Source organism: Rattus rattus, chromosome 17 (genome assembly GCF_011064425.1).
Source record: "Rattus rattus isolate New Zealand chromosome 17, Rrattus_CSIRO_v1, whole genome shotgun sequence".
NCBI classification, from domain to species: Eukaryota; Metazoa; Chordata; class Mammalia; order Rodentia; family Muridae; genus Rattus; species Rattus rattus.
This window is the reverse complement of record NC_046170.1, coordinates 16,180,783-16,206,978: the sequence shown is the minus strand read 5'-3', so window position 1 is coordinate 16,206,978 and position 26,196 is coordinate 16,180,783. Positions and strand designations below refer to the sequence as shown.

General features: G+C 54.0%; 2 protein-coding genes across 5 annotated transcripts in view; one reads left to right on the top strand and one right to left on the bottom strand.

The window, feature by feature from the left end:
- The window catches only part of Rfx1 (regulatory factor X1), a 29,977-nt gene extending 11,878 nt beyond the window's left edge, over nt 1-18,099 (top strand). For 2 of the 4 annotated variants that reach the window (XM_032888196.1, XM_032888198.1), the window contains 20 exons: nt 860-969; nt 1,113-1,196; nt 2,073-2,180; nt 3,362-3,475; nt 4,881-4,973; nt 5,368-5,697; nt 6,330-6,424; nt 8,484-8,853; nt 11,138-11,319; nt 12,001-12,120; nt 12,396-12,508; nt 13,625-13,743; nt 13,869-13,978; nt 14,065-14,216; nt 14,303-14,400; nt 15,831-15,980; nt 16,054-16,262; nt 16,499-16,652; nt 16,734-16,779; nt 16,902-18,093. In XM_032888196.1, the coding sequence (XP_032744087.1) occupies nt 860-969; nt 1,113-1,196; nt 2,073-2,180; nt 3,362-3,475; nt 4,881-4,973; nt 5,368-5,697; nt 6,330-6,424; nt 8,484-8,853; nt 11,138-11,319; nt 12,001-12,120; nt 12,396-12,508; nt 13,625-13,743; nt 13,869-13,978; nt 14,065-14,216; nt 14,303-14,400; nt 15,831-15,980; nt 16,054-16,262; nt 16,499-16,652; nt 16,734-16,779; nt 16,902-17,071 (2,927 nt within the window). In that variant the 3' untranslated portion in view covers nt 17,072-18,093. Of the gene's footprint in view, nt 1-859; nt 970-1,112; nt 1,197-2,072; nt 2,181-3,361; nt 3,476-4,880; nt 4,974-5,367; nt 5,698-6,329; nt 6,425-8,483; nt 8,854-11,137; nt 11,320-12,000; nt 12,121-12,395; nt 12,509-13,624; nt 13,744-13,868; nt 13,979-14,064; nt 14,217-14,302; nt 14,401-15,830; nt 15,981-16,053; nt 16,263-16,498; nt 16,653-16,733; nt 16,780-16,865 lie in introns of all 4 variants that reach the window. The other 2 variants (XM_032888197.1, XM_032888199.1) reach the window with 2 other exon arrangements.
- A 75-nt stretch (nt 18,100-18,174) lies between these two features.
- Dcaf15 (DDB1 and CUL4 associated factor 15) lies at nt 18,175-25,407 on the bottom strand. The gene is made up of 13 exons (XM_032888200.1): nt 25,248-25,407; nt 23,660-23,757; nt 23,441-23,576; nt 22,828-22,934; nt 22,595-22,734; nt 22,342-22,512; nt 19,841-20,272; nt 19,663-19,754; nt 19,450-19,578; nt 19,289-19,374; nt 19,028-19,132; nt 18,832-18,947; nt 18,175-18,611 (listed from the first exon to the last, which is right to left on the bottom strand). Exons 1-13 carry the CDS (start codon nt 25,377-25,379, stop codon nt 18,556-18,558), a joined length of 1,800 nt encoding a protein of 599 aa, XP_032744091.1. The 5' UTR covers nt 25,380-25,407; the 3' UTR covers nt 18,175-18,555.
- Nucleotides 25,408-26,196: the final 789 nt, after the last annotated feature.

Below are 26,196 nucleotides of genomic sequence, written 5' to 3'. Positions count from 1 at the left end.
CCTTGGCTGCTGAGCTACTGAGGAACTGGCTACATGTAGGGGGTGGGCCAGGTGACTTCTCAGCTTGAGTAAGAATCTCCTGGCCATGTGTCTTGGGAGCACTGTCCCTCCACACGTCCCTGCCGTCCCATGAATCACTTAGCAGTATGTGTCTAAAATGAGTCCTGCCTCTGATGAGAGCATCTCTAGGTACCAGCCTCCCTTCTGTCCTAGCCCCAAGCCCCTCAGCAGCCTGAGCGGAGCAGATTGTTTATCTAAGCGGACATGAAGGAGTTCTGAGCCATGGTAGGGATTAGCTCCCTAAGGTGTTAGATACAAAACCTCCTGCACACTCTGCTGCTCCCATAGTGCTAGGCTCCTGCAATGGCTGACAGCAAGATTGGGAGCAGGCAGGCACCGTGTTCTAGGAGTGTCTTGGCTGCCTGCCAACATAAGTACCTGTGCTTTGGGCTCTGAACCCCTTGCTGCCTTCACTCCTCTCAGGAATGGGAAGAAGGCTCAAGAGCACTGTGGACTTCCTGAGAAGCCAGGGGAACTCAGTACCTTGGTCCTTTTTGAGCTGCCACGACTTGAGCAGGGCAGTGAGGATCCAGTCTACTGTCTGTCTATATCCACAGTTCTGCTTTTGTGGGAAAGAGGGTCCTCAGACATAGTTCAGAACCAAGGAGATCAGGGCTAATCCCACATACCAAGGATCCTGGGTCTTCTGCATCCTCACCTGTCCTGCCATGTGCCTCCGACAGATGCTAGAAAGGGCCAGGCTGTGTCTCAGTAAGGGTGGACCATAGGCTGCATTGCCCCCTACTGATGGGCTAACTCTCAGAGTAGGCAAAGCTGACCTGCCAATCTCTTCCCACAGAAGGTGCCATGCGGGCTAGTGAGACTGTGTCAGAAGCCAGCCCCAGTTCCACGGCAAGCCAGACCGGTGTCCCCACCCAAGTGGTACAGCAGGTGCAGGGCACCCAGCAGGTAGGACATGGCCTTCACTAGGGGGAAGAGGCTCTCCCCTACCCTCATACCACGAACATCTGTTTACCTGTCTTATCAAGATAAGGCAGCAGCCTCCTCCACCCACCCATCCTGGTAAGCAACCTTTCTTCTCGCCTCCACAGCGGCTGCTGGTCCAGGCAAGTGTGCAGGCCAAGCCAGGCCATGTGTCACCCCTGCAGCTTACCAACATCCAGGTGCCACAGCAGGTGAGGTTCCTGGCTCCAGCCTCCTGTGGGGCAGAGAGAGGACCACTTCCCTACTGCTTGCTTGTCTCTGTTCTTCCAGGGTCCCAGGCAAGGGTCTCATCCATAGGCTGCCCCAGCTCCTGGATTTGGGCAGTGGCCTCTAGAGGCAAGATCAGTTACCCAAGGGGCTGATGGCCAAGCAGCCTCAACAGTCACTGTACTGAGGAGTGGGGAGGACGACAGCAGGAAGCCTGTGGGTCCACACCCAGTGTCTTACAGTGGAGTCCAAGAAGGCCACAGTCTGGTGCTAGTGCCCTTGACCATTTCTAGGTCTTATTTGGACTGTGCTAGAATGCTGGGGCTGGAACCTAGGACTGGGGCATAATAAACATTTGCTCTATCAGCAAGCCATAATCCAACCCAGGGCTAACAGACCGCAAGGATAGGAATGTTCTCTTTCGAGAGGGGCTGTTCTGAGATAGGGTCTTCTATGGCCTGGAACTTCAGAGATAGTGGAGTGTGACCTTGAACTCCTGACCTTCGGATTGCAGGCTTGCCCTCACATTTATGCCCTTTGAGCCAGGAGCCAGCTCTAGCTTTGCTACTTCCTAGTCTCGGGCTCAACAAGCTCTTCATTGGCTTTGAGCTCGTGTGTCACCTGCTATGGAGTAGAGCACAACTGTGCTGTAGGGGCGGGGCAGTTCCTGGGCAGACAGGCATGGTGAGCCTAGAGTGTTCCTAGTGCATAGATGCTCACTGGAATGCGGAAGACTGGAGTGGCTCGTTGGCGGGATATGTATGAGGGCCAGGTTCCATCCTAGCACAGAAAAACAAAACCCAAGACTTGCCCGTGGCTTGTGACGCTAGTGACCATGCTCCTTTGTCTTCTGACCCCAGGCTCTCCCCACACAGCACTTGGTGGTGCAGAGCCCAGCGCCAGGCACTAAGGGTGGCCAAGTTTCCCTGACGGTGCACAGCACGCAGCAGGTGCACTCTGCCCCTGAGGTAGGTGAGCCTCACTGGCATCTCCCCATCTTTCTCTGTTGTAGCCATGGAGCCCCCAGCGTATTTGCCCCCATCACCTTCTTTTTGAGATGGGGTCTTATAGTGCTATCCATGCTGGCTCCAGTCTCTTCTGTGGAGCAGGCTGCTCTCTAACATGAGAGCCTCCTTATTTAGGCCTGAGTGCTGGGCTGCAGGTCTGTACCACTGTGCCTGCCTGGCTTCACTTGAAGCTCTCTCGCCCTGAGCTCACTTGCAGCTCTGGAGTCCTGCCACCCTGCTCCATTGACTCTGGCTGGGGTTATCCAGCTAATGTCTGCCTGGCCCTGCTATGCCCGCTGAGGTTGAGAGAACCGTAGTCCAGAAGTAAGGAGTTTTCTCTTCAGCTTCAAGGAGAATAGAGTCCCATCATGGAGCTTGGAATACACACACACACACACACACACACACACACACACACACACACACACAGAGACAGACAGATGAGTAAGGGCCTGGAGGCAGTGGGCTGAGGTGGTCTTGAGCATAGATTGAGAGTGTGGAACTAAGCAGGGCTTTTTAATCCCAGCACTTGGGAGGCAGAGACTGGAAGGAATCTCTGAGTTCAAGCCCAGCCTGGTGTACATAGTGAGTTCCAGGACAGTCAGGACTACTACATAGTGAGACACTTTCTCCAAAAAGAGAAAAGAAAAGAAAAGAAAAGAAAGAATGAATGAATGAATACAGGGCCAGATGCCAGGCTAAGCTGAGTCCATGGGGAGGTCTCCAGCATTGCAGCCCACTATTTCCTGTGTATAACAGCTAATGGCACTGGGTGTGTGGCCACACACCTGCAGACAGAGGCTGGAGAAGCAGGAGGGTTTCAAGTGTTCTGCTAACTTGCACTGTAGCACAGGGAGGCCTGACAGGAGCAGAAGGAGCTGGACCGTGGGACCTGACTAGCTCGCAGCCTGCTCTTTCTCATTTTTGTGCAGCCCTTCTGATTACAGAAGCTACAGAGGCCCTGGCTCTCACAGAGGCTCCCTGCAGGTAGAGTCCTGCAGAGCAGTGCTTGTGGCTGCTGTGGGCCAGAGGTGGGCTATCCCACCCTCTTCAGAATCCTTCTGAGGTGGGTTGTTAGGGCCTAGGTGCCCCAGACACAAACACAGCTGGCCCTGACATTGTCCCTGTTTGTTCTTTTACAGAGGTCACCAGTGCAGGCCAACAACTCCACCAGCAAGACAGCTGGGACTCCTGCCGGCACTGTGCAGCAGCTACAGGTCCACAGTGTCCAGCAGAGTGTCCCTGTCACCCAAGAGGTGCCTGGCCAGGGCGGGCAGTAGCTAGGGCCAAGGGTGTAGGCCAAGTAGCCATCCATGTCTGGGTCCCTGGTCTGTTGGAGCTAAGCAGATGGGGTCCAGCTCCAGCCCACCATGTAAGCATTGACAAAAGCATGGGCCTCTATCTAGATTCAGTGTCCCTAGTTGTGACACTTGTAGAGGTGCCTCACAGGGCACATTATGGCTTTGAAAACCCACTTTGGTAGGCTAGAGAGATTGCTCAGTGGGTAAAGCATACTTGCCACCAATCCTGATAACCTGAATCCCTGAGCCCTGCATGACAACCCGCTCCTACAAGTTGTCCTCTGACTTCTACACACTACAGCACACACACACACACACACACACACACACACACACACACACACACACACACACACAAACATACATGCACAGAAAAAAGAAAAGAAAACTCATCTTGGGAAGGCTGCAGGGTAAGCATTTGCCCATCGTACACAAGGCCCTGGGCTCCATGTCTACATGGAGGCATGTCTACTACAAAGCCAAAAAGCAACATTACACACTGGCCTGTGGGCATTTTCCTGTGGGCAAGTACCAAGGGCACGTCCTTGCTTATCCCTAATCCTCCAGCTTTTACTGTTATTTTACTGTTTTTAATGAGTATGGGTGTTTGTGGGCCCATACACCATGTATGTACCTAGAGGTGGAGTTAAAGTCCATGCTAGGAATTGAACGGAGTGCTCCGGAAAGACAGCCAGTTTACCAAACCACTGATCCATCCCTTAGGCCTGCCATTCTCAAGATGTGCTCAACCTTCCAAAGGAGGCTGAGCTTCCTAATACCAGCACAGTGGCCCAAGCAGGCCAAGAAGCAAGGATGGTCTTGTATCTCCTTGCTCAACTGCTTAACTTTTTGGATTCTTGGCTTTTCAAGAAAACAAGACTGGGTTTGTGACGCTCCTTGAGAGGCTCAGGCCAGGAGTTCTCAGCTTCAAGGCCGGTCTGGGCAATGTAGTGAAACCCTGATTCTGAATAAAAGTTAAAAAAGAGTGCTGGGGTGTAGCCTAGTGGTAGAGCTTGCCTAGAATGTATAAGGCCCCAGGTTCCCCAGTACCAGGCTGAAAAATCTCAAATAGGCCCAAGCCTTAGGCTCTTCCCTAGAGGAATCAGAAACTTTCCAATCCAAAGGATCCACAGTTATTTCGCTTCCTGTGCTAGAATCACCCTGAACCTCCAGACGGCAGTCAGGCAGTAAGGAATCTGGAAGGCCCTTGTTACTGGACCTCACATGGAAAGCCTGCTCCCTGTCTGGGGAAGGACAGCCTTTTCCCAAGAGGGATGTTCTGAGCATGCATGGGACACATGCTGCCTGTCCTAGTTGCCATGGTTACCATAGTTACTTGCCTTTCCTCCTCCTTTGCCAGAGGTCAGTAGTCCAGGCCACTCCACAGACCAAAGCTGGCCCAGTGCAGCAGCTGACTGTGCAGGGACTGCAGCCAGTTCACGTTGCTCAAGAGGTGCGTGTCTTGCCTATCTATGTCAGGGGCAATCAGACTGGTCCTGGGCTGTGGTTGGGAGTACGGGCACCTAATCCAGAGGGAGGAATGGAGCCACCTGGGGATCCTAGAGGGCGGGGATAATGGGAGCCCTTGAGGTTTGAAGCTCGGCAGAAGTTGGGCTTCACTGTAGCCCTAGGCTTCAGACTTCATCCTGAATCCGTCCCCATCCCAGAACCTGACCACTCAGGACATGGGTCTTGTTGAAAGAGGACTGGATTCGAATTCCGCTTCTTTCTGATAGTGCCTGGTCCATTCCTCTCTTCTCTAAGGAGATCCCAGGTGGGGAATCTTCATCATGGTGGCCATGAGCACACAGCCGGGTGACCCCCCAGTGTCTCTGTTTGTCCTCCAGAGCTCAGGCAGTCAGTTTCCCGCTAGGAAGGCAGAGCAGCAAGAAACCCGGCCCACGCCGCCACCGGAGCCGCCGCCCCGGCCTCCCGGGCCCGGGCCAGCGTGCTGCGGCGAGGCCTTGCAGCTAGGCAGCGAGCAGCAGCCGCCCCATTACGAGCCGGGTGTGGAGCAGTGGGTGGAGCTGGTGGGCGTGCTGCCCCCACACCTGCTCCTGCCGCAGCAGAGGGTGGTCTTCGAGCCACAGCCGGGGCTCTCGGCCCGAGCCAGCCCTGACCTGAGGGTCAGGATCCACAGAATGCCCCAGGTGCTAGTGTTCGGCACCGCCCTCAAAGTAGGTGGTGGCGGACAGCGGACGCACGGCGGGGGTGCGGAGGGCGGGCAGGGGAAGGGCGTCTGGCCCAGCGAGCCGCTATGCCCTGCCGCCAAGTCCAGGCTCCCAGGCTCCGCCCCTGCAATCCAAGGAGGGTGGGGTGAGATGTCTTTGCCCCATCCCCCAAAGTGCTGCCGCTCCTGCAAACCAGGGATGGGGTTGGAGGTGGGCTATCTGGTACCCGTCCCTAAGGTACTGTCAGTCGTATCTGGTTCTGTTCTATCAACAACCCCTCTTCAGGCTCCACCCCTAAAATGCTTGGGAAATTTTTTGGTTTCCAGAAGACCCCCAGGTCCAGTTTTTTAATTACAAACCCACCTCCCGAACCCATTGCAGAATTCTATCTGGTGTCCCCTCCTTTGCTCATAAGCCTCAGAAACCTCTTTGCCAAAGCAGAGAATCCCTGCACCTGTTTTCCAGCCACAACTGAGGCCAGGCCTTACCTAAGCTTTCCACCTTCAGTTGTCAACCTCTGGCCCATGTTGTTCAGAGAATATGATGTGCAACCTTCCAGTTGGGGATTTATCTGGGCATCAGGGAGACTGTGGGTGGTGGCCAGCCCTGACCCACGCTCGTTTCTCCTCTTGCTTCAGGTACAGCAACTCCCGCAGGTGCCTGTCCCACATGTGTACTCCAGCCAGGTGCAGTACGTGGAAGGTGGCGACGCCAGCTACACAGCCAGCGCCATGTGAGTGGACAGAAGGATGAACAGAGGGCTCAGAGCTGGTTAGGGCCACAATCATAGCTCTCCGATGGCCTCTGAGGCTCAGGTGGTAGCCCTGCCCTGTGTGAACTTCACAGGGCTGTCAGGCACATAGGCGGCTGGAAGCAGAATAGGCACTGTCCCCTGGGAAGGCACAGCCACAGATTAAGGGACTTAGATGGATCCAGGTTTTAGGCAGGAAAGGGGGAAAGAAAAAGCATATATATATACATGTATACATACCACATATATACATGTATGTATTTATACATACAGTCTTGCAACATAAACTTTTTTCGTTTTTGTTTTTCAAGACAGTGTCTCTCTGTATAGCCCTGCAATCCTAGAGCTCTCTCTGTAGAACAGGGCAGCTTGAACTAAGAGATTTGCCTGCCTCTGCCTCCCAAGTGTTTGGATCAAATTTTTCTACCTAGTAGTTAAGCAGGAAAAAACAATTCTCATCCTGACCCTCAGTGCACACAACGTGATTAGTGTGTCCTGTTTCTCTGCTTCTACTCAGAAATGCTCTGAGTGTACAACTGTCCTTTCCCAGTGTTCCAGCACTGGGGAGGCAGAGGCAAGAGGATATTTTTCTATGTGTATGGGGTGGGTGTGTGTCTGTGTGCACGCATGCACCACGGTATACATATGGAGATCAGAGGACAACTTGAAGGCGTCAGTTTTCTTTTTCCTTTACCCAGGTTGCAGGGAGCAAACCTAGTTCCTTAGGCTTGCATATTCTGTCTTAAAATGTTTTCTTGGGGGCTGGGGAGATGAATCAGTAAATGGTCTGAGAAGCAGGGTCAGACCTAGGTAAGAACCTGGGGTGGTGGCGTGAGTCTCTGACCCCAGAGCCACCTTGCCAGCCTTCGTGGGGTTGGAGAGGGTGCACACATGTGTATGGGATGTGTGTGCACCATGTAGTAAGTACATGCTGACGCCAGCACTGCAGTCTGTTTGTTATGTGGGATTTGGGGATCAAACCCAGGTCTTAAGGATTGGTGGCAAACACCCCCACCCACTGAGCCACCTGCCTGGCTCAAGAATTCCTGCTTTAATCACGTAACACATCAGGAGGGCACAGAGTTCAAAACTGAGAGGTAGCTGCCTATCCGCTCTCCATAGAGCCTTCTACCTGCTCACAGAATGGTCTTCTCTGAATCCCTTTTCCTTGTTGGCTGTCCATTGGTGCCCAGGGGAGGACTGGGAGGCAATCATGGTGTTTCTCCTCTTCCTGCCCTAACCCTCTTTAGTCTGCAGCCTGCCGAGAAGGGCAATGTTACAGATGTATTGCTACAGTTGCACCTCTTAGATCTGCTACTTGTTACCCTGTGCCAGCAGCACTCAGTACATGTTCTGGGTTGGAGGGGCAGCTCCCTGCCAGGAAGGGGTGGCCAAGACTGCTCCTCTGTCCTCCCTACAGTCCTTTGCGCTTTACCTTCCGTCCTGTATTTCCCTTCCCTGGACTGAGAACTGTTTGTTGTTGATGAGGGAAGTGTGTGTGTGTGTGCTCTGGACCCTACCATGTTTTCCCCTGCAGTAAGGAGATGACTCCTGTGCTGGAGGGCAGTGTATCTCAGTGCCCAGAGAGGGCTGGTAAGGTGGCTTGGTAGGTGCATGCTGCCAAGCTTTGCGATCTAAGTTCCCTCCCCAGAACCCATACAGAGGAAGGAGGGATCCAGCTACCACAAGTTGTCTCTGACCTGTGTGTACATGGATGATGTGTGCCCCTCTCCAAGTAATAAGTTAATAGAAAGAAATGTTTCAGAGAACAAGAGTGTGGTTGCCCCTCCAGTGCTCAGGCCACCCCAGTCCCTTCCATGTGAAGGTGGGTCACACTGGTGTTTCTGTGGCTTCTCTGGTCCTCTCCTCGAATCCCTACTTTATTTTTTTTTTTTTTTTTTTTTTTTTTTTTTTTCGGAGCTGAGGACCAGACAGGGCCTTCAAGCTTGCTCAAACAAGCACTGAACTAAATCCCCAACCCCGGAACCCCTGCTTTCTAGTACAAGATTTTGACCATTGCTTCCTGTCTGTTTCTTGGTAGCCGCTCTAGCACCTACCAGTACCCTGAGACGCCGATCTATACGCAGACAGCAGGCACCAGCTACTATGAGGCTTCAGGCACGGCTGCCCAGGTCAGCACGTCCGCTACTTCCCAGACCGTGGCCAGCAGCGGCTCGGTGCCCATGTACGTATCCGGCAGCCCGATTGTCGCCAGCTCATCCAGCAGTGAGGCTGGGGCCAGCAACAGCAGTGTGGGTGCCGGGGGCAACGGGGGAGGTGGCAGCGGCGGCGGCGGTGGCGGCAGCAGCGGCGGCGGCAGTGGGGCAGGCACCTATGTGATCCAAGGCGGCTACATGCTCGGCAACGCCAGCCAGTCTTATTCCCACACCACCCGTGCCTCGCCAGCCACAGTGAGTACTCCAGCCCTACTGAGGATGGGAGGGAGCACTTGGGAGGGAACCTGGCTGTACCCAGAGAACAAGGCGTAGCGCAGTGGTGTGGCGCTCACCTGACCTAGGGCCTGGTGTCATATGTGGCATATGTGGCACAGTCTTAGGCATTGCTCAGCCCCGGCACCCCGGCTGCTGTGTGCAGCTCTGGGAACAGTTGCAGACATGCGCTTCATCAGAACTGGTGTAGCTTGATAGGAAGTAAGAGATGTGAGCTCCTGGGGTCACATTGCCAGAGCTGAATTGCAGCCCACATTGGGCCCATTATCAGTAGGGACTATGGATGGGGTCAGAACACTGAGTTCCCCTGCACCCTCCCCCACACAACAGTGCACCCTGCCTGGCTGCTGGTCTTCACCAGTTAATTTAGTCTATTAAAAAAAAAAAAAAATCACTGCTGCGAACCATCTGATTTCACAACCTGTGGGTCCTCAGGTGCTGCTCAGAACCGCATGCGGCCGTGTGGGTCCAATGATCAGTGTGAGAAGGCGGAACTTGTTTGTGCCTGGACTAGTGCCGCTCTCCCTGGGTTACTGTTGAGCCCAGGTGGCTGAGGTCCCTAAGGAACCATGTTCTGTGTTTTTCTTTTTCAATCTTATTTCAAAGAATTACAGGTTCACAGGAAGCTATAACTATGGTACCAAGCACTGCTTGAGTGCTCGTGTGATCCCAGCACTGGGGAGGCAGAAGCATGACCTCAAGTGTAAGGCCAGACTGGGCAGCCTAGTTCCACGCTGGCTAGGGATAGGTAGCATGGACTTCTTTCAAAAGTAGACACATACAGGCTAGTGAGATGGTTCAGTAGGTAAAGGCCCTTACTACTAGGCCTGACTACCTGAGTTCAATCCCTGAGAGCCCATGGTGGCAAAGAACCAGCTCCCCTGACTCTTACTCGGATACTCACTCTTCATACACAAAATGAGCAAACGAATGCAGTAGAAACAATCAACAGAAAGGGACTGAGGATGGCCCAGTGGTCAGGGGCCCTTGGTGAGAATGAGGTTCTGAGCTTGGGTCCGCAGCACGCTACAAGCCTATAAATCCCTCCTAGGAGGAGCAGAGATGGAGCGGTACCTGGGGTTCACCTATAGCCAGACCATAAGCTCCAGGTTCAGAGAGGGATGCTGTCTTAAAAAGTCCAAGGTGGGCTGTGGTAGGGCAGGAGAGATGGCTCAGTGGTTAAGAGCACTGGGTGTTCTTTCAGAGGTCCCAGGTTCAAGTCCCAGTGCCCACATGGCACCTCACATTGCCTGTAACTCCAGTCCTGGGAGACCTGACACCTTCTTTTGGCCCCTGTGAGGATAGGGCATGTATGGGGTTTAGACATACATGTAGGCAAAACACACACACACACACACACACACACACACACACACACACACACACACACACACAACTGAAATTAAACAACAAATCCAAGCAGCTGAGCTAACGACAAACACAGAGCAGCCGAGGAAGAGACCGTCAGCTGTCAGTCACTTGGGCCCCAGGCCTGTGCCCCTGTGTCCACTCACACTCACACTCACACTCGTAAACACAGAGGTCAATAAGAGGCTCTCATAAGTGCTGCCCATGCACCCTTCACAGGGCCTCTTACTGAGTCCCATTTCCCAATCCAGAAATCTCAGTGTGGGGCCAGGGATGGCTCCTGTCTGTTGTTTTTGAGACAGAATCTCCCTTTGTAGTCCAGGATGGTCTTGAACTCATGATTCTTCTGCCTCAGTTTCCCCGGTGTTGAGAGTGAGTTTAGGTATATTTTCACCCTCTTCTACCTCACTTTCAACATCCTGAACCCCTTCAGGAACATGAATTTGGTTTTCCATCCATAATATCTTCCATCTTTATAGCGTCACTTCCAGAATGTTCTACAGATGGACTCTTATTCTGTGACCTTGGGAGCCTGAATTTTCTGTGTGTGTGTGTGTGTGTGTGTGTGTGTGTGTGTGTGTGTGTGTGTGAGTGTAACTGCCGTAGGTCCCTTTATTTCATCCAACACTGACTTTTCATCCCTCATATATATTAACAACTTTGTCTTTAAATAGCTGCAGGTGTCTAGTAACAAGTGTATCAGTCAGTGGTGTTCTAGAAAGGTTGAAAGACTGTAGTTGTCAGGAATACGGTGACAGGATCTGTGACTTACAGGTGGCCAGGGTGGCTTTCAGAACCTCTGTGGAAAGCAGTTGCAGAAAGCGCAGCAGCCTGCCCACAGACTGTCAGCACTGCCCAGTCTTCTCGTGTACTCCAGGTCCAGTGGCTCCTGGATAATTACGAGACCGCTGAGGGCGTGAGCCTGCCGCGGAGCACCCTCTACTGCCACTACCTGCTGCACTGCCAGGAACAGAAGCTGGAGCCGGTTAACGCTGCCTCCTTCGGCAAGCTCATCCGCTCCGTATTCATGGGTCTGCGCACACGCCGTCTGGGCACCAGGTTTGCCCCCGCCCCCTCTCCCCTCATCTGCTCTTGGCCCGGAGGGTGTACACTCTGCCCACATGGCCCACCTCAACTCCAAGTGAGCTTGAACCACAGGGCAAGCACCCTCTTAACCTCCTTCACTCCCTTGCTCAGTCCTGCTTGTGCCCACCGTGGGACATTGCTCCGACTATCTTCCCTTCCCTTGTCTTTACCCCATCCCCTTATTATCAGCGATCTCTGGGTTCCTGCTCCTCTCTTCCAGACAGTTGCTCAGGCCTCATTTGCATGCATTCATTTGTTCATGGACTTAATCTCCGTGTCTCAGTTTTCATGTGTGTCATGAAGACAGGCTGACGGAGCACCCTTCATGGGATAGAGACAAAGCAGAGTGGGGCTACATGCTTAGCAGTGTAAGCACCTCACTGGCTTATGACCAACAGCCTAGTGTCTGTCAAGTGCTGGCCTGGCATCAGAGTTGGTAGCAAGCGGTGACTTACATGCCATGTCCTCACTCCTGGCACATCATGCCGTGTTCTTTAGCTCAGCTGGGAAGTTCTCTCCGTCCAGGCTCCTGAATGAGAGGAAAGCATGAAACACACACACACACACACACACACACACACACACACACACACACACACACACACCAGTGTCCCACCTGCCCAGCTGGTAACCGCTTCACCTACCTTCTCCCAGGGGCAACTCTAAGTACCACTATTACGGCCTGCGGATCAAAGCCAGCTCACCCCTGCTGCGGCTGATGGAGGACCAGCAGCACATGGCCATGCGAGGCCAGCCCTTCTCCCAGAAACAGAGGTAGGGCCTCCTGCTCTGGGACTGAGCAGAGACTGCCAAGTTGGCTGTACCATACCACTTGACCACACCCTAGACAGCATTCATCAGCCTGCACAACCCTGACCAGAGGGCTTATCCCTTCATCACTTCCTCTCCAATACCCCTCCATCAGACCTCACCTGCTACCCAACCCTGGCCCCCACACTGCTGGGTTATCCCTCCCACCAGGTGGCTTGTCTCCCCTCCCCTTGCTGGCCCATTTCCCCACCAGCACCCCACTACCCCTTCCCCTCCAGGCTCAAGCCCATCCAGAAGATGGAGGGCGTGGCCAACGGTGTTGCTGTGGGGCAGCAGAGCACAGGGCTGTCAGACATCAGCGCTCAGGTGCAGCAGTACCAGCAGTTCCTGGGTGAGAGCCGATGGGCAGGGCAGGGCAGGGCAGGGCAGGGCAGGGCGGTGCCGGGCAGGGCGTGCAGCCTGCCCCAGGGGACTCAGGAAGGTCCCCAGGGGGAGTCTGCTGGATAGTCAGATAGTCGGACTTGCTTGCTTCTGTCTGTATGGGATTGTTCTAGCCCCAGGAACCTTCTCTCAAGGTCTCCCAACCCTATTTTTGGGGGTTGTTGGTTCTTTGGATTTTTTTTTTCCAGACAGTGTCTCACTATATAGCCCTGGCTAATCTGGAACTCACTGTGTAGACCGTACTGGGCTCCAACTCACAGAAATCTATTTACCTTTGCTCCCTAAGAGCTGGGATTAAAGTCATGTGCTACCATGCTGGCCTATCCCATATTTTGGAGACCTGGTCTCACCGTATATTCAGGGCTGACTTGGAATTCATGACCCTCCCGCCTCAGCCTCCACAGTGCTGAGACCTCAGGTCGTGTACCACCCCATTCCTTTCAGTAGTCAGTGCTTCTGTGTTTATGTACCCCAGTGAAGCCTGGCGACGCAGAATCCCACACCAACAGGTAATGCTTTGAAACAGTGGTGCATTAACATGACGGCCATGCCATCCTTGCTGGCTGCAACTTTATATCTCTAGGACTAGGATTAGTAACTGGGAGGGCAAGTGTGTACCCCCACGGTACGTGTTCAGTTTCTACATACACTAATGGTGCAAAAAAGGGAAACCAAGGCCTGACGGTGACGCTGAGAGCTGCTAAGATCAGCCTGGTGGTGAACAGCGACGCTGTGGCTGGGGAGTGAAAGGTGGGAGATGATGCCACAGAGTTGTGTGGCCCTGGTGGCCTTCAAGTGGGGCCTTTAGGCACCTACTCTCTCGGCAGGGAGGCTGCCTGTATCAGATGACTAAAGATGAGTGAGAACCAGCAATTTTCTGCTGCCAGGGCTAGCAAAAGCACCTCGTGTGCTCTGTGCAGGGGTCCATGGACCCCAGCCAGTAGTGATCCCGCTTGAGCCTACATGGGGATCCACATGTTGGAAAGGTGATAGGTGACTGGAACCCCAAAGGAAGCAAGAGAGGTAGGTGGATGGACACAGGTCCTCATGGTGCTCTCACTCCTAGATGCCTCCAGGAGCCTCCCTGATTTTGCTGAGCTGGACCTCCAGGGCAAAGTGCTGCCTGAGGGTGTCGGTCCTGGGGACATCAAGGCCTTCCAGGTCCTGTACCGGGAGCACTGTGAGGTAGGGCGGTCAGATGAGTGAGAGACCGAGTGGGCTAGCCTTAAATGCAAACTGGCCTTCTGCCTTCGGCAGGAAGCCCCCGATGGCTCTTTGCCATTTCCCATTGTGAATCCCTGACCCTGCAGGCCATTGTGGACGTCATGGTAAATCTCCAGTTCACGCTGGTAGAAACGCTGTGGAAGACCTTCTGGAGATATAACCTTAGCCAGCCTAACGAGGCACCACCACTGGCCGTGTGAGTGTCCAGGGTTTGGAAGGAGGTGACCCCTGCATGCAGGGATTGCACATGCCCTTGACTAGGGCTTGGGTGGGTTCCTACAGGCATGATGAGGCAGAGAAGCGGCTGCCCAGGGCCAGTCTGGTGCTCCTCTCCAAGTTCCAGCCTGTGCTTCAGTGGACCAAGCACTGTGACAATGTGCTGTACCAGGGCCTGGTGGAGATCCTTATCCCTGATGTTCTGCGGCCCATCCCCAGTGAGTGCTGGCGGCAGTCCCCCTCCCCGGAAGGCACCACCCTACCCCACCCTCCCTGCCCTGACCAGTACTGCCATCTTCCACAGGTGCCTTGACTCAAGCAATCCGGAACTTTGCCAAGAGCCTGGAGAGCTGGCTGACCCATGCCATGGTGAACATCCCTGAAGAGATGCTGCGGGTGAAGGTGAGTGGACTGGCAGTGAGGCTGCAGCATTGGCTAAAAGGTTCGTCTGCATGCCTGCTGTGTGTCTGTGAAGACGTCCCCTTAAAGGGCCTCAGGGCTGGCTCCAGGCTTCTCCTGCTGCGTATCCCCAGGGACCCATATCTAAAAGGCTCCCAGGGTCTTAGTACTTCAGATATTTCTCTCCCTTATTTACCTGTCTGTCATCTATCTACTTATTTATTAAGACACAGCTTTACTGTGTAGTCCCAGTTGGCCTAGAACTCTTCTTTGTAGACCAGGGTGGCCTCATAGTCACCAGAGTCACCTGCCCCTGCCTCTGAGTGCTGGGATTGAAGGTGTGGCCCAGCACGCATAGCAAGCCTGTGTGTGAGGCTGCACTGGTTGACAGTGATTTACAACTGCATATAGAGCTCAGCAGTGCACTCTTGATCCAAGGCCTTGGATTCCAGCCTCAGCACTGGAAGGCAGGCTTTGTTGTTGTGTCTTTCCTTGAAAATGGCGTGCGTTGGGCATGAAGAGGCATACCTGTAATAACTGTAATCCCAGCACAAAGGACGAGGGCACCAAAGGGCTGGCCTTGTCTGGACCACATAGCACGACCGAAGGAGACAAAACAAAATACCCCACTCACTTGGGGCTGGCGGCAGGGAGTAGTGTGCTCAGTGGTGAACAATGCCTTAGTATGAGTGGATCTGAGTCTGATCACCATCACACACATAGTTTAAAAACGTACAAGTCAGAGCCAGGGAGATGGCTCAATGCATAAAAGTATTTGCCTTCCATGTAAGTAACCTGAATTTGATGCTGGGATCCAAGTGATGGAGAAAACTCACTACCACCAGGTGTCCTCCGACTTTCGAGAGTAGGCCATCACACATGCACAAAATAAGCAGGGTGTGCTGTCACATGCCTTAATCCCAGCACTCAGGAGGCAGCAGTGGGCTGATCTTTGTGAGTTTAAGATCAGCCTGGTCTACAGAGTGAGTTCCAAGACAGCCAAGGCTACAGAGAAACACTGTCTCAAAAAGCAACAACAAAACCCCCAAATACACAAAATAAATAAATAGAAAAATAGCCGGTGGTGGCACCCCCACCTTTAATCCCAGTATTCTGGAGGCAAAGGCAGGTAGAGTTTGAGGTTAGCCCAGTCCAGGACGGCCAGGGCTACACAGAAAAACCCTGTCTCGAAAAACCAAAATGGATGTATGGATGTATAGATAGATGGATGGACGGACAGATGGATGGATGGATGGCAACACAGTAAGTTGAATGTTTAACCCACACTAGTACTTGAGGTCCACCCTTGGTCTACAAACAGAAGCAGTGACACATACCCTTCCGGTTTTTAAGAAAAAAGGTCGGGTGGCAGGCAACAGGTGAGGATGAGCTGGGTTTGTGTGGAAGCCTCCAGTCCGCTGTCTCCAATACAGGTGGCAGCAGCCGGCGCCTTCGCACAGACACTGCGGCGCTACACATCGCTCAACCACTTGGCACAGGCGGCACGCGCAGTGCTGCAGAACACTGCGCAGATCAACCAGATGCTAAGCGACCTCAATCGAGTGGACTTCGCAAATGTCCAGGTGAGCACCATTGGGGCTGGGACAGGAGGGAGCGATGGGAGAGACGGCTGAGCGGCTGCCTGCTGCGCCCCAGGAGCAGGCCTCGTGGGTGTGTCGCTGCGAGGACCGTGTGGTGCAGCGTCTGGAGCAGGACTTCAAGGTGACGCTGCAGCAGCAGAACTCACTGGAGCAGTGGGCAGCCTGGCTGGATGGCGTTGTGAGCCAGGTGCTCAAGCCCTACCAGGGCAGTTCCGGCTTCCCCAAGGCGGCCAAGCTCTTTCTCCTCAAGTGGTCCTTTTACAGGTGAGCACCCGTGCAACCAGGCCCTGGCTGGGAGGGAGGAGACCAGGGCCATCCCAGTATGTTAGCGAAGACCTTCCTTCAAAGGTGCGCCTGCGATAAGTGGTGGATGGGGCTAGGGAAAGCCCATTAGCTCACCAGAGACACTGGGGAAAGCAGCAAAGACCCAGCGCACCTGTCAGCAGCAGGGTAGGGTCAACAGCCCCGGCGTCCTGACAGTCTCTTGGTCACTGCCCCAGCTCCATGGTAATCCGGGACCTGACCCTGCGCAGTGCTGCCAGCTTTGGCTCCTTCCACCTCATCCGGCTGCTCTATGACGAGTACATGTACTACCTGATCGAGCACAGAGTGGCCCAGGCCAAGGGCGAGACCCCAATCGCAGTCATGGGAGAGGTATGCATGGTGAGGTTCTAGGGATGTGGGCAGGTATCTACCTGGTAGTGGAACCCTGACTTTCCTTTTTTCCTCTTCCAGTTTGCAAACCTGGCCACCTCACTGAATCCCTTGGACCCTGACAAAGGTAGCGATGCATGTCCCCACCTGTGACCTGGGTTCCAGGGGTAGGGGCAAATGATGGGGGAGGCCAAGTGTCCCTGGAAATTTCAGTCTGTCGCTGAGCTGGGCCTGGTCCCTGTGCCCCAGATGAGGAAGAGGAGGAGGAAGAGGAGAGTGAGGACGAGCTGCCGCAAGACATCTCACTGGCTGCTGGCAGCGAGTCCCCCGCACTAGGCCCAGAAGCTCTGGAACCACCAGCGAAACTGGCGCGGACTGACACTCGTGGCCTCTTTGTGCAGGCCCTGCCCTCCAGCTAAGCCTGAGACCTCCCTGCACCCCTCCACCCGCCCAACCTGCCACTGCTGCCCCTCCAGGCCAGGGTCCGGTCCTTCAGTTTTTGTGGCTTCACTGTCACCCTTCCAGCACATGCCAGAGCTGGAGAGGGTTCCCCTGATAGGGAAGGCTAAGAGAGTCTCCCCTATATGGGGCTGGTACAATCATGGGCGGGGCTGGGCAGAACCGAAGCTGCAAACCCTGACACAAAAGACGTGCCTTAAGGAACCTGCCCAGGTGTCCCTCCTTCCTGCCCCAGCTCACAGCCCCGTCCCCCCACCACTACCACCCCAGAGGGCAGCAGGCCAGCTCCTCTCCTGCGGAACTGTTAACTTATTCTGCTCTCTGGCTTTGCACAGCCTGCCTGAGCAGGCGCAGGTGGGTAGCACCTTGGGACCCCCCATCAGCAGCAGTACCCCGCTGCTCCCCTTTCTTGGTATAAGTGCAATTAAAGCTGTGGGTGTTGCACCTTCTCCAGAGCTGGGTTCTCCTGGCCCCGCAGCCCAGAGAGGGGCACATTGTGAAGGGCCCCGGCCTCCAGCTTCCAAAGAGGAGCATCCGGCTGGCTGCAGGGCCAGGTGCTCCAGACCCAAGGCCTCGCCCTGCGCCTTCCACCCCATCAGCTTGTGACCGAAACCTGCTCCCAGAGATGCTTCTCCTCCGTGCAGTGCCCCGACCCCCGTAACTATTGTGTGATTAGTGAGTGCCGCTTGAGCGGAGTCAGTAACTTGTTGGGTTTTTTTCCAACCATCATGGCCTTATCCGTTCCCGTTTTCTCAGTGTCTTCAATCTGTGATAGATGTTTATGAAGAAAAAAAGAAAATCTGGCCTATTGTATAGAAATCACTATTTTGTGTGCTCCGCGTGCTACAGCTTTTGGGGTGGTCCTGCACACTCCCCATGGGCCTCCCTTCCCAGTGGTCAGAGTACCTACGCGCGTGGTAGTTTAGTGTGCTGTTTTCTACCTTTTTTGTAGTCTTTCTTAAAACAATAAATACTGCTGTGATCTTTGTCTACCGATGACTAGAGCAGGGTTGGATGGGGAGTGTGTGTGGAGTGGTGAGGACAGAAAGGGACACCAGCCAGGTCAGAAATAAAGCATTTAGTACATGAGGAACAAGGCGAAGTGGCCACAGGGTTCCCACCCTAGGTGAGGGAGGCTGGAACCACTGGCCTACTAGAGGGCTACACTTGCAGCCAAGGAAAAGGGCTGGAGCACAGGGAGCAGGACTAGGCTGCGCTGGGGCAGGCCAAGCCTAAGGGGCTCCTCTCTCTGCCCTTTCCCAACTTAAATAGGCATAAATAAAGACACATCCAGACTCTCGGGCCACCAGAGGCTGCTGCACCAGTCCCATCCCGCAACCTAACACTAGTGCCGGTTGTGACCCTCGTAGGGCCAGCCCAGGAAGGTGGTCCTCTCCCTCCGGGCCGTGGAGGTAGTTGGAGTCAGGGTCCAGGGCAGTCCCCCTCACAGCACAATCCAAGTGTACCGCTCACTGTCTGCCAGAACCTTCAGTGAGCACCCTGCAGAGAAGGACAGCACAACCGTCATCTACCTAGTCCAGTCCTGTAGCCTAGTCATGGCCTAACTAGATTAAAAAAGTTCCAGAAACAGCTCCCAGTGATTCCCCACCTATGATTCCTGCCAGAGCTGGATGCCACTCACATCCCATGATACCCCTTACACCTAGCTGCCAGGGATCCAGGTAAGATCAGGTGTCCTGGCAGCCAGGACACCTCCTACCTTTGTGCAGCGCCTCGTTAGTCATCCTGTTCACATAGCGGCCACTGCTCTCTGGCACCAGCCACTTCATGACCATGTCCACACAGCTCTTTCGGTAGGAGCTCCAGACACTGCCACTGGGGACCAGGTAGATGAGTGAAGAACTTTCCTGCCAACCACCAGGGTTCCCTGGCAACTCACTCTAACCTTGCCTCACCTGGTCTGTCCTTTGACCTCAGTTAGATCACCCACGCTGACTGTCTCAAAGATGCCCGTGTTGAGGTCCCAGGCCACTTTGAGACTGGTGTGATACGTCTTTGGTCTGTTGTGGTGGAGGACAAGAGAGTAAACTGGTGAGTCCCTTGCATGGCTCTGTCACTGCCCCAGTGACAGCAGGAGCTCTCCAGGGTCTGTCTGTCTACCCTGAACATCCTGCACAGAAGGGTCTGTGTGGCCTCCACATAAGGCCCCCACTCACCGAAGCTGGCCCTCTTCAGTGGGAGCTGGGAAGGCCAAGAGCAGCAGGCCAATGTTGATCAGGACCTGGTTGGTTTCTGGGCAGACCTGGGAGCAGGCAGTGACAGTTACAGAGATCCTATAGTGGGAACACTCCTGCCTCCTGCTGTGCCCCAGCCTCACCTCCAGGATGACTATGTCATAGTCACTGAAAGAGCAGAACTGGTGACCCCAAGTGGCATCGTGGCGGATAACCTCATTGATGACATACTCGAAGTCCAGTGTAAGCTGCTCCACTGTCAGGTACTGGCCCTGGGGAGAAATGGCAGAGAGCTGCGGGTAGTGCCAACCACCCCAGATCCTGGGTCACCCGCGGCCTGCATCATAGCTACCCACCTGCATGTCTGTCCGCTCTCGCATGGGCCGTAAGTTGCGGCCGCGGAGATCAGTTACCACAAAGGGTAGAGAGATCTTGTCATCCTCAAACTCTGGGGAGGCAGGCAGAAGGTAGGAGCAGGCCAGCGGTCCTTTTGGAACCACCCCATCCCAGATCCTGTCCCAGGAAGGCCCTCACCATCCTCAGGCTCTGTCCCTTCCCCAGACTGTAACACATAGTGCAGCTTGGTGTAATTGATGTAGCCAGGCTCCGGGGCTGTGGGCTCTGCAGCAGGAGGGCTGGCCCTGGGTACCACTTCCCCACTTGGGGCTGGCGGCTCTAAAGATGGGCGGCAGCGGCTGTTTGAGGGCCCCAAACCAGAGGGCAGCCGAGCTTCCTCCAAGACACTACCCTTGGCCTCTTTGGCCCTGCGGAAGATGTCAGCCACAAACTCCTTGGCCTTGGCAATGGCTGGTGAGGGCTCAGGGGCTCCAGAGGGCTGGGCTGGGGCCACTTCAACACCAAGGCTGGGGAAGGCAGGAGCCTCAGGGCTCCAAGGTCCTGGAGAACTGGGTGGGGCGGGGGGCAAAGCTGTGTGGTCATACAGGATTTGGCAGAAACTGCTGTCACCTGCAAAAAAGCATGAAAGTAGGCTATGTCACTACAGTTCAAAGCCTGAACTAGAAAACCATCTGAAGGAGTCCCTGGGAGCCATTCTTGTGCTTTAGTCAAGCTAAAACCCTTGGAAAGGCATGAATTCAGAAAGTACATACAGTCTGAATGCAAAGACCAGACCTACGCAGACATACATTCATTCAAGACTTTTTAAAAGCATGCTGGGAGTAGAGCCAGGGCCTTCCTCATGCCAGGCCAGTACTTAAATCTCATCTTTGAACACTTATCATTCTACTCAGAAAGGACCCAGCAAATGAGAAGAACAAAGCTTTGCCCTTGGAGTGCCGTCTGCACTGAGAACAGGTTAACAGCTAACTGAATTCTCCTAACTGGACCAGACCAGCACAAGCAGACAGGCCACACTTACTGGAGGAAGTAGGAGTCAGCAGAGGAACCTAACAAGCCACCAAGGAGCGCCACACCCATCCCTCAGACAGGCTTTTGTCCAAGGGACAATGGTGGGACACTCAGGAAAGAGGTAAGCTGAAAACTGCTTGGTATAAACTTCTGGGATAAGCTGAACACCAGGCAGGGACAAAGCCAATACAGGTCCCCAGCCAAGACTCCTCATTCCTTGCTGGGGGCTCGTGTGCAAGGTTCATGGTCAACAGGTAGCACAGCCTTAGTAAAGCTTAGATATCTCTTCCATAGTGACAAAGGTGTCCAGGGTAGGGCTGGGGAGAACTCGAGCTGAGTCTGGTGATTAAGTTCCTGTCCTTTGCTGGTCAGCTTGGTCACATGCACTTGACCATGCCTCTTCCTTCCCCTGCCCCAGGGCAGCCACTTTAATGGGAATAGTCTTGAGTTCTCCCCAAATCAAACATGTTACCCAGAAGCAGTATGGACCTATAGCGCTCCTTCCTGTGTCTGTGTCCAGCTGTAACATGTATGTCATGGCCTTTCTCTGCTATTCTATAGGACACAGACCTGGTGGTCCTGTACCTAAGAGCAGAGCACCAGGAGGCACCGGACTCTCTGCTGTGGACGTGAATTTGCAGCTGTTGACTCCAGACTTCTAGAGGGAGGGAGCCAGCAGGGCAGAGCTATGGACTCAGACTCACTCTCTTCCTGCCAGACACTGACATCACCCTACTTTCTAACATGTCACTCTATCAAGACATAAATGGCTTAGCAGATAAAGGTGACCTAAATTCAAAATTCCTGGAATCCACACAATTGAAGAGAATGAACTCCTGAAAGTTGTCCTGACTTCCCTGGTACATGCCTCATGCATATGAATACATGCATACGGGTTGGGGATTTAGCTCAGTGGTAGAGTGCTTGCCTACCAAGCGCAAGGCCCTGGGTTCGGTCCCCAGCCCCGAAAAAAAAAAAAGAAAAAAAAAATGAATACATGCATACAAACTGACAAACATACAAAAAATGTTTAAGTAATATAAAATAAAATGTAATTTAAAAATTAAAAAAGAAAAATGCACTATGAAAGCCAGGTTATGGTGATATACACCTTTAATTCTAGCATTCAGGAGGCAGAGATCTGTAAGTTCTGGGTCAGCTAGGGCTTCATAGACATTGTCTAACAAAGGAGGCATCATGAAATTTGTTCCTAGTATTCCCTAACACCAAGGATACAAGACAGCCGAGTGTGTACTAGCTACGCTCTAATGTTGGCGGGCGACACTGACTATGGAGGGATCCCAGCACTGCCCACTGTCACACCATCAACACTGCATGGACATGTCTCTCATGTCCATGCACTGCTTAGGACGTGTCCCTGTCCTCAGAGCACTTTAATTGCACTTCATTATATCATCATCTTTTTTGTCAGGCTGGGCAGGAAACAGTCCTACATTTCTTAGTAGGTCACTATGCGGACCAGCCCCAGCAGTTCTTCCTGCCCAGTCCCACTATGGCTAAAGCAGCTCCTGGGTTGACTTCGAGTAGCTGTAAGGCATTTGTTGTATATGCGAGCCCAGCCTTCCCACCTCCCAGCTATATAACCGAGAGAGATTTGACCCCTCTCAGCCAGGTTTCCTAGTCTGAATACAAACAGGCAAGCCTACCTGCTGAGTGGACAGAGACAGCGCAGGCCACCAGAGAGTAGCTGGTGTTGAGCAGCACCACCTGATCCTTCTTGAGTTGGAAGGCGGGTTGGAAGGTGGGGAAGGGGTACACCACCTGGTATTTGGTGTGCAGCATGAAGCCATGCTGCAGGCACTGTGCGCTTGGGTCCCCTGCAGCAAGACACACCATAGCTCATTTGATGTCCTGGCAGTGGACCAGCCACATCTCCCTCTAGGGTCCCGGGTGCCTCACCTGGATGGGCACGACTGGCATCCTGGCAGGCAGCACAGCGGCCCCGCGGTGGCACAGCCACAGTGCTGATGTAGATGTCACGATGGTTCTCATCGCTCATCATCATCATGTTCATGAGCATCCCGTTGGCTGAGCGGGTGCTAGGGGTAGCACACCCTCAGCCTCAAGTCCATGGACAGGTTACAAGCCCACCCCGCCTGCCCCACAGCCACCCTGCCTGCCCCCAGTCTCACTTGAAACCAAACACGATGACCTTGGAAGCGTCGCTAGGCCACTCACACACAGTCAGGTACAGGTCACTGTAGATCTCCTCATCCTGGAAGAGCCGCACCTGCCGGACCTAAGCAGCACGCTCAGTCAGGGAAGGCCAAGCAGGCCCGACCAGAGCAGGGAAGCTACACCAGAACCAAGCTAGAGAAGAGCTCCCATCACAAGTGCCCTAGGAAGGCCTGAGCCAAAGAGAGTCCTGCAAACTGGGGGGAACCTGACTGAATATGTTACTTCCCTGTTCCCGCTGGGTAATGAAGCCCATGGGCAACAGAAACTGAAGTAGCGGCGGGGGTCAGGTTGAATACTAAAGCCACTGAGACAACCTGTGTGAATCCTGCACATACTGCCCGCATCCTGCCCCAGGCCAAGGGTGTCAGACAGGCTGTACGTTGCCACCTAAGCCAAATGAAATCAGTTTAACCTAAAAACTCAGCAACTCTACCTGGGTCGCCCCACTGGTATTTCAGTGCCATTTTTACACAGGACGTGGGCTGCATAGTACAAGAGCAGCCGAGTCCCTGCTGTCTGAGGGTCAGCCCAGTGCAGGGCCTCCTGAAAGAGAAGGCCTAGTCCTACCAGCTTGAGCTTGCTGTGGACGTTGAACTCCCACCAGTAGAGGTGATATATGTAGAAGGAGAAGTCGTCATCCCCACTGCTGCTGGTGTAGGAGAGGACATAGCGGCCACACTTGGAAAATCCCAGGAAGATATGGCTGTGGGGTAGAACGTGCAGAGTGGCCGGGTGAGGACAAGCTCACAGCCCGACCCACCACACCCAGCCTAGCTTCAGCCTCACCCTGCGTAGAGAAAGTCCTCGTCTACGATGTTCTTGAGGGACACACAGACCCTGGGGGGTAGCTTCCGGAAAAGACGAGGTGAGAGCTGCCCACTGATCTGGGGAAGAGACAGCCAGGGCTCTTCAGCCAAGTGACCTTACAAAGCACCCCACCACCACCACCAAGGGATCACATCCCAACCATAACCCTGTTTGGATCCAGAAATGTCCCAGCCTAAGCCCCACATCTCCCTGTGGAAGGATCCCCTCACTAGAACTGGCTCCTTCCTGAAAGCTGACCGGTAAGACAGGAGACTAAGATGTGGGGACCACGGATATATTTGCCTGCTCCCAATTAGCCCACATGGGGACCCATTTCTCTTTTTTTAATGTAGTTATTGTGCAGACTACAACCCACAGTAGAGGCGAGGACAAGTGCAGAAGTCTGTGTCCTCTCACTGAGTCCTGGGGTCACACATTATTAGGTTATTAGGTTTGGTGGCAAGCCCCTGTACCTATGGAGCCATCTCACTGGCGCCAGAGCCTAAAGCTCCCAGTATTCCCAATGCTCCAATCCATTATTAAGCAAATCCCTTTCTTAACTGCTACCTGCCAACCAACTGTCGCACCCTAAAGCATCACTAAGGAAGGATCTAAGGCACACAGGAATAAAGCTGACCACTGGGGAGCTATTTTGGCCCGACTTCAAGAGATGGCCATCTAGTGGGAAGAGAGCTGCAGAGGAAGGGCTGGCACCTTGCCCCAGTTCATCTCAACCCATGAAGGGAATGGTTGTCAGACAAGCCTTCCTGAGAGGATATAACCCTTGCCCAGGGAGTGTCTAGGCTAAGGGCAGAGCCACAGCCTTGCATAGGGAGCACCAGTTAAAAGGCATGTTTTGCCCTCACCCAGCTCCCAACTTCCCATTGCACAGAGACAATCTTGTTCCACTGCTGCCCACCTAACAGATTATTCACATTCCTGTCCTTCCCGGTGTTCTCTGACAAGGGAGACAGAGCCCTGACCAAGTGGCTTCCACTTTGAGAAGACCTGTCCCTACTCTGGAAACACTCCTCCATTCAATGAGGCAGACCTTCGTACCCGAACTAGAGATAGAGATGGTCAGAGATGGAGCATCAATCAAAGGATGCCCAGAGCCGGTAGCAGGGGCTCTTCAGGGGGGGGGAAGCTCCAACAGGGGCAGCGCTTTGAAAAATCTGTCTAAAACCAAGGTCTCCCCTTCCTCCAGATTCCTCCGACAGCCTCTACCCGCCCATCGGCCTCCATCCCCGTTCTTTCAGCCATGATTCTTCCCGGCCTCCTCCACTCAAGACCCTTCTTCAATGATCTCGCCTAGCAGCCTTCATCCAAGGCCCCCTGCAGGTGACCCGCCTAGCTGGCTCTACACAAGTCACCAACCTTCGCCTGCCCAGCCCGCGCCTCAGCACCAGCCTCAATACTGCCAAACCCATCCCCATCCCCACTGCCCGGCCCACCCAGCCCCCTCCCGGCCCCGCCCCCCACCCCGCCGCGCCGCCCTCCCTCGGCCGCCTCCCGCGTCCCCTCCTCCTCACAACCGGGTGCGCATGCCTCAGGCTCCAGGCCTCACCTTGACTCGCTCCAGCTGCTTGAGAACGTGTTCCCGCCGCCGCCCCACGGCCCGCTTCCCTCCGGTGCCCCCAGGGCCGCCGCCGGCGCTCCCGGCCCCGCTGTTCCGCTCCGATTTCGAGCTGGGCGCCATTTTCACCCCCTCCCTCCACTTCCGGAGCAACCGGTCCCTCAGCCCCGCCCCTGCCACTTTCTGATTGGCCTTTTCTCCTTACTGCGGCCGGCCGGTTGGGTGACAGCCGGCATTCCTGGTCTCTTCCCGCTACGCTTGTCCATCAAAGCTATCTCGGCTATTAGTTGGTAAAGATGGTAACAGTTCCCGCCTTATCCCCGCCCTTTATTAAAGATAAACCATTCAGAAACCACTCTAGCGCTCCTGGGCCAAAAATCTTCAACTGAATAGGTGAAGATTTCTGTCGGGCTTGACATTGACACGCCCCTGAGTGGGTTTCCGTGGAGACCACTGGCCATCCAGCGGCCTGTGGGCGGGGCGATGGGAACCTGTGGTCCACAAGGGCCAGAATCTTCAGCCTGGGAGGCCCGAAGCCTGAGGAGCATCCTTGGGTGGTTAGGGAGGAGACCAGAGAAAGATGGTGGGGAAAAAAATGGCTTGTTTTAAAACATCTTTCAAGCTGGGCGTGGTAGCTCACGCCTTTCCAGCACTCGCGAGGCAAAGGCAAGTGTATCTCTTGAGTTTAAGGTCAACCTGGTCTACAGAGTGAGTTCTAGAACAGCCAGGGATACACAGAGAGACTCTTGTCTCCAGAAAACAAAAAACATAAACAAACAAATCATCTTCCAAACGACGACGACATCGGTCAAATATCGTGCTGTTTTAAAACATTAATTTTCATGGGTCCGGTGTGGTTCTGAGCCTATCATACTAATTGATGATGATTAATAAATATTATTGGACTTGTCAGCTTCATGCACCAGTTTTTCGTGCATTC

What these genes read in the sequence shown, in the direction of transcription:
- Dcaf15 (XM_032888200.1), bottom strand. Translation starts at nt 25,379, where the DNA reads ATGGCGCCCAGCTCGAAATCGGAGCGGAACAGCGGGGCCGGGAGCGCC. An exon ending in GAGGACTTTCTCTACGCAGG is followed by an intron (nt 23,577 to 23,659) that starts GTGAGGCTGAAG and finishes TCTACCCCACAG; the next exon opens with CCATATCTTCCTGGGATTTT. An exon ending in TGTCTCTGTCCACTCAGCAG is followed by an intron (nt 20,273 to 22,341) that starts GTAGGCTTGCCT and finishes GCTTTTTTGCAG; the next exon opens with GTGACAGCAGTTTCTGCCAA.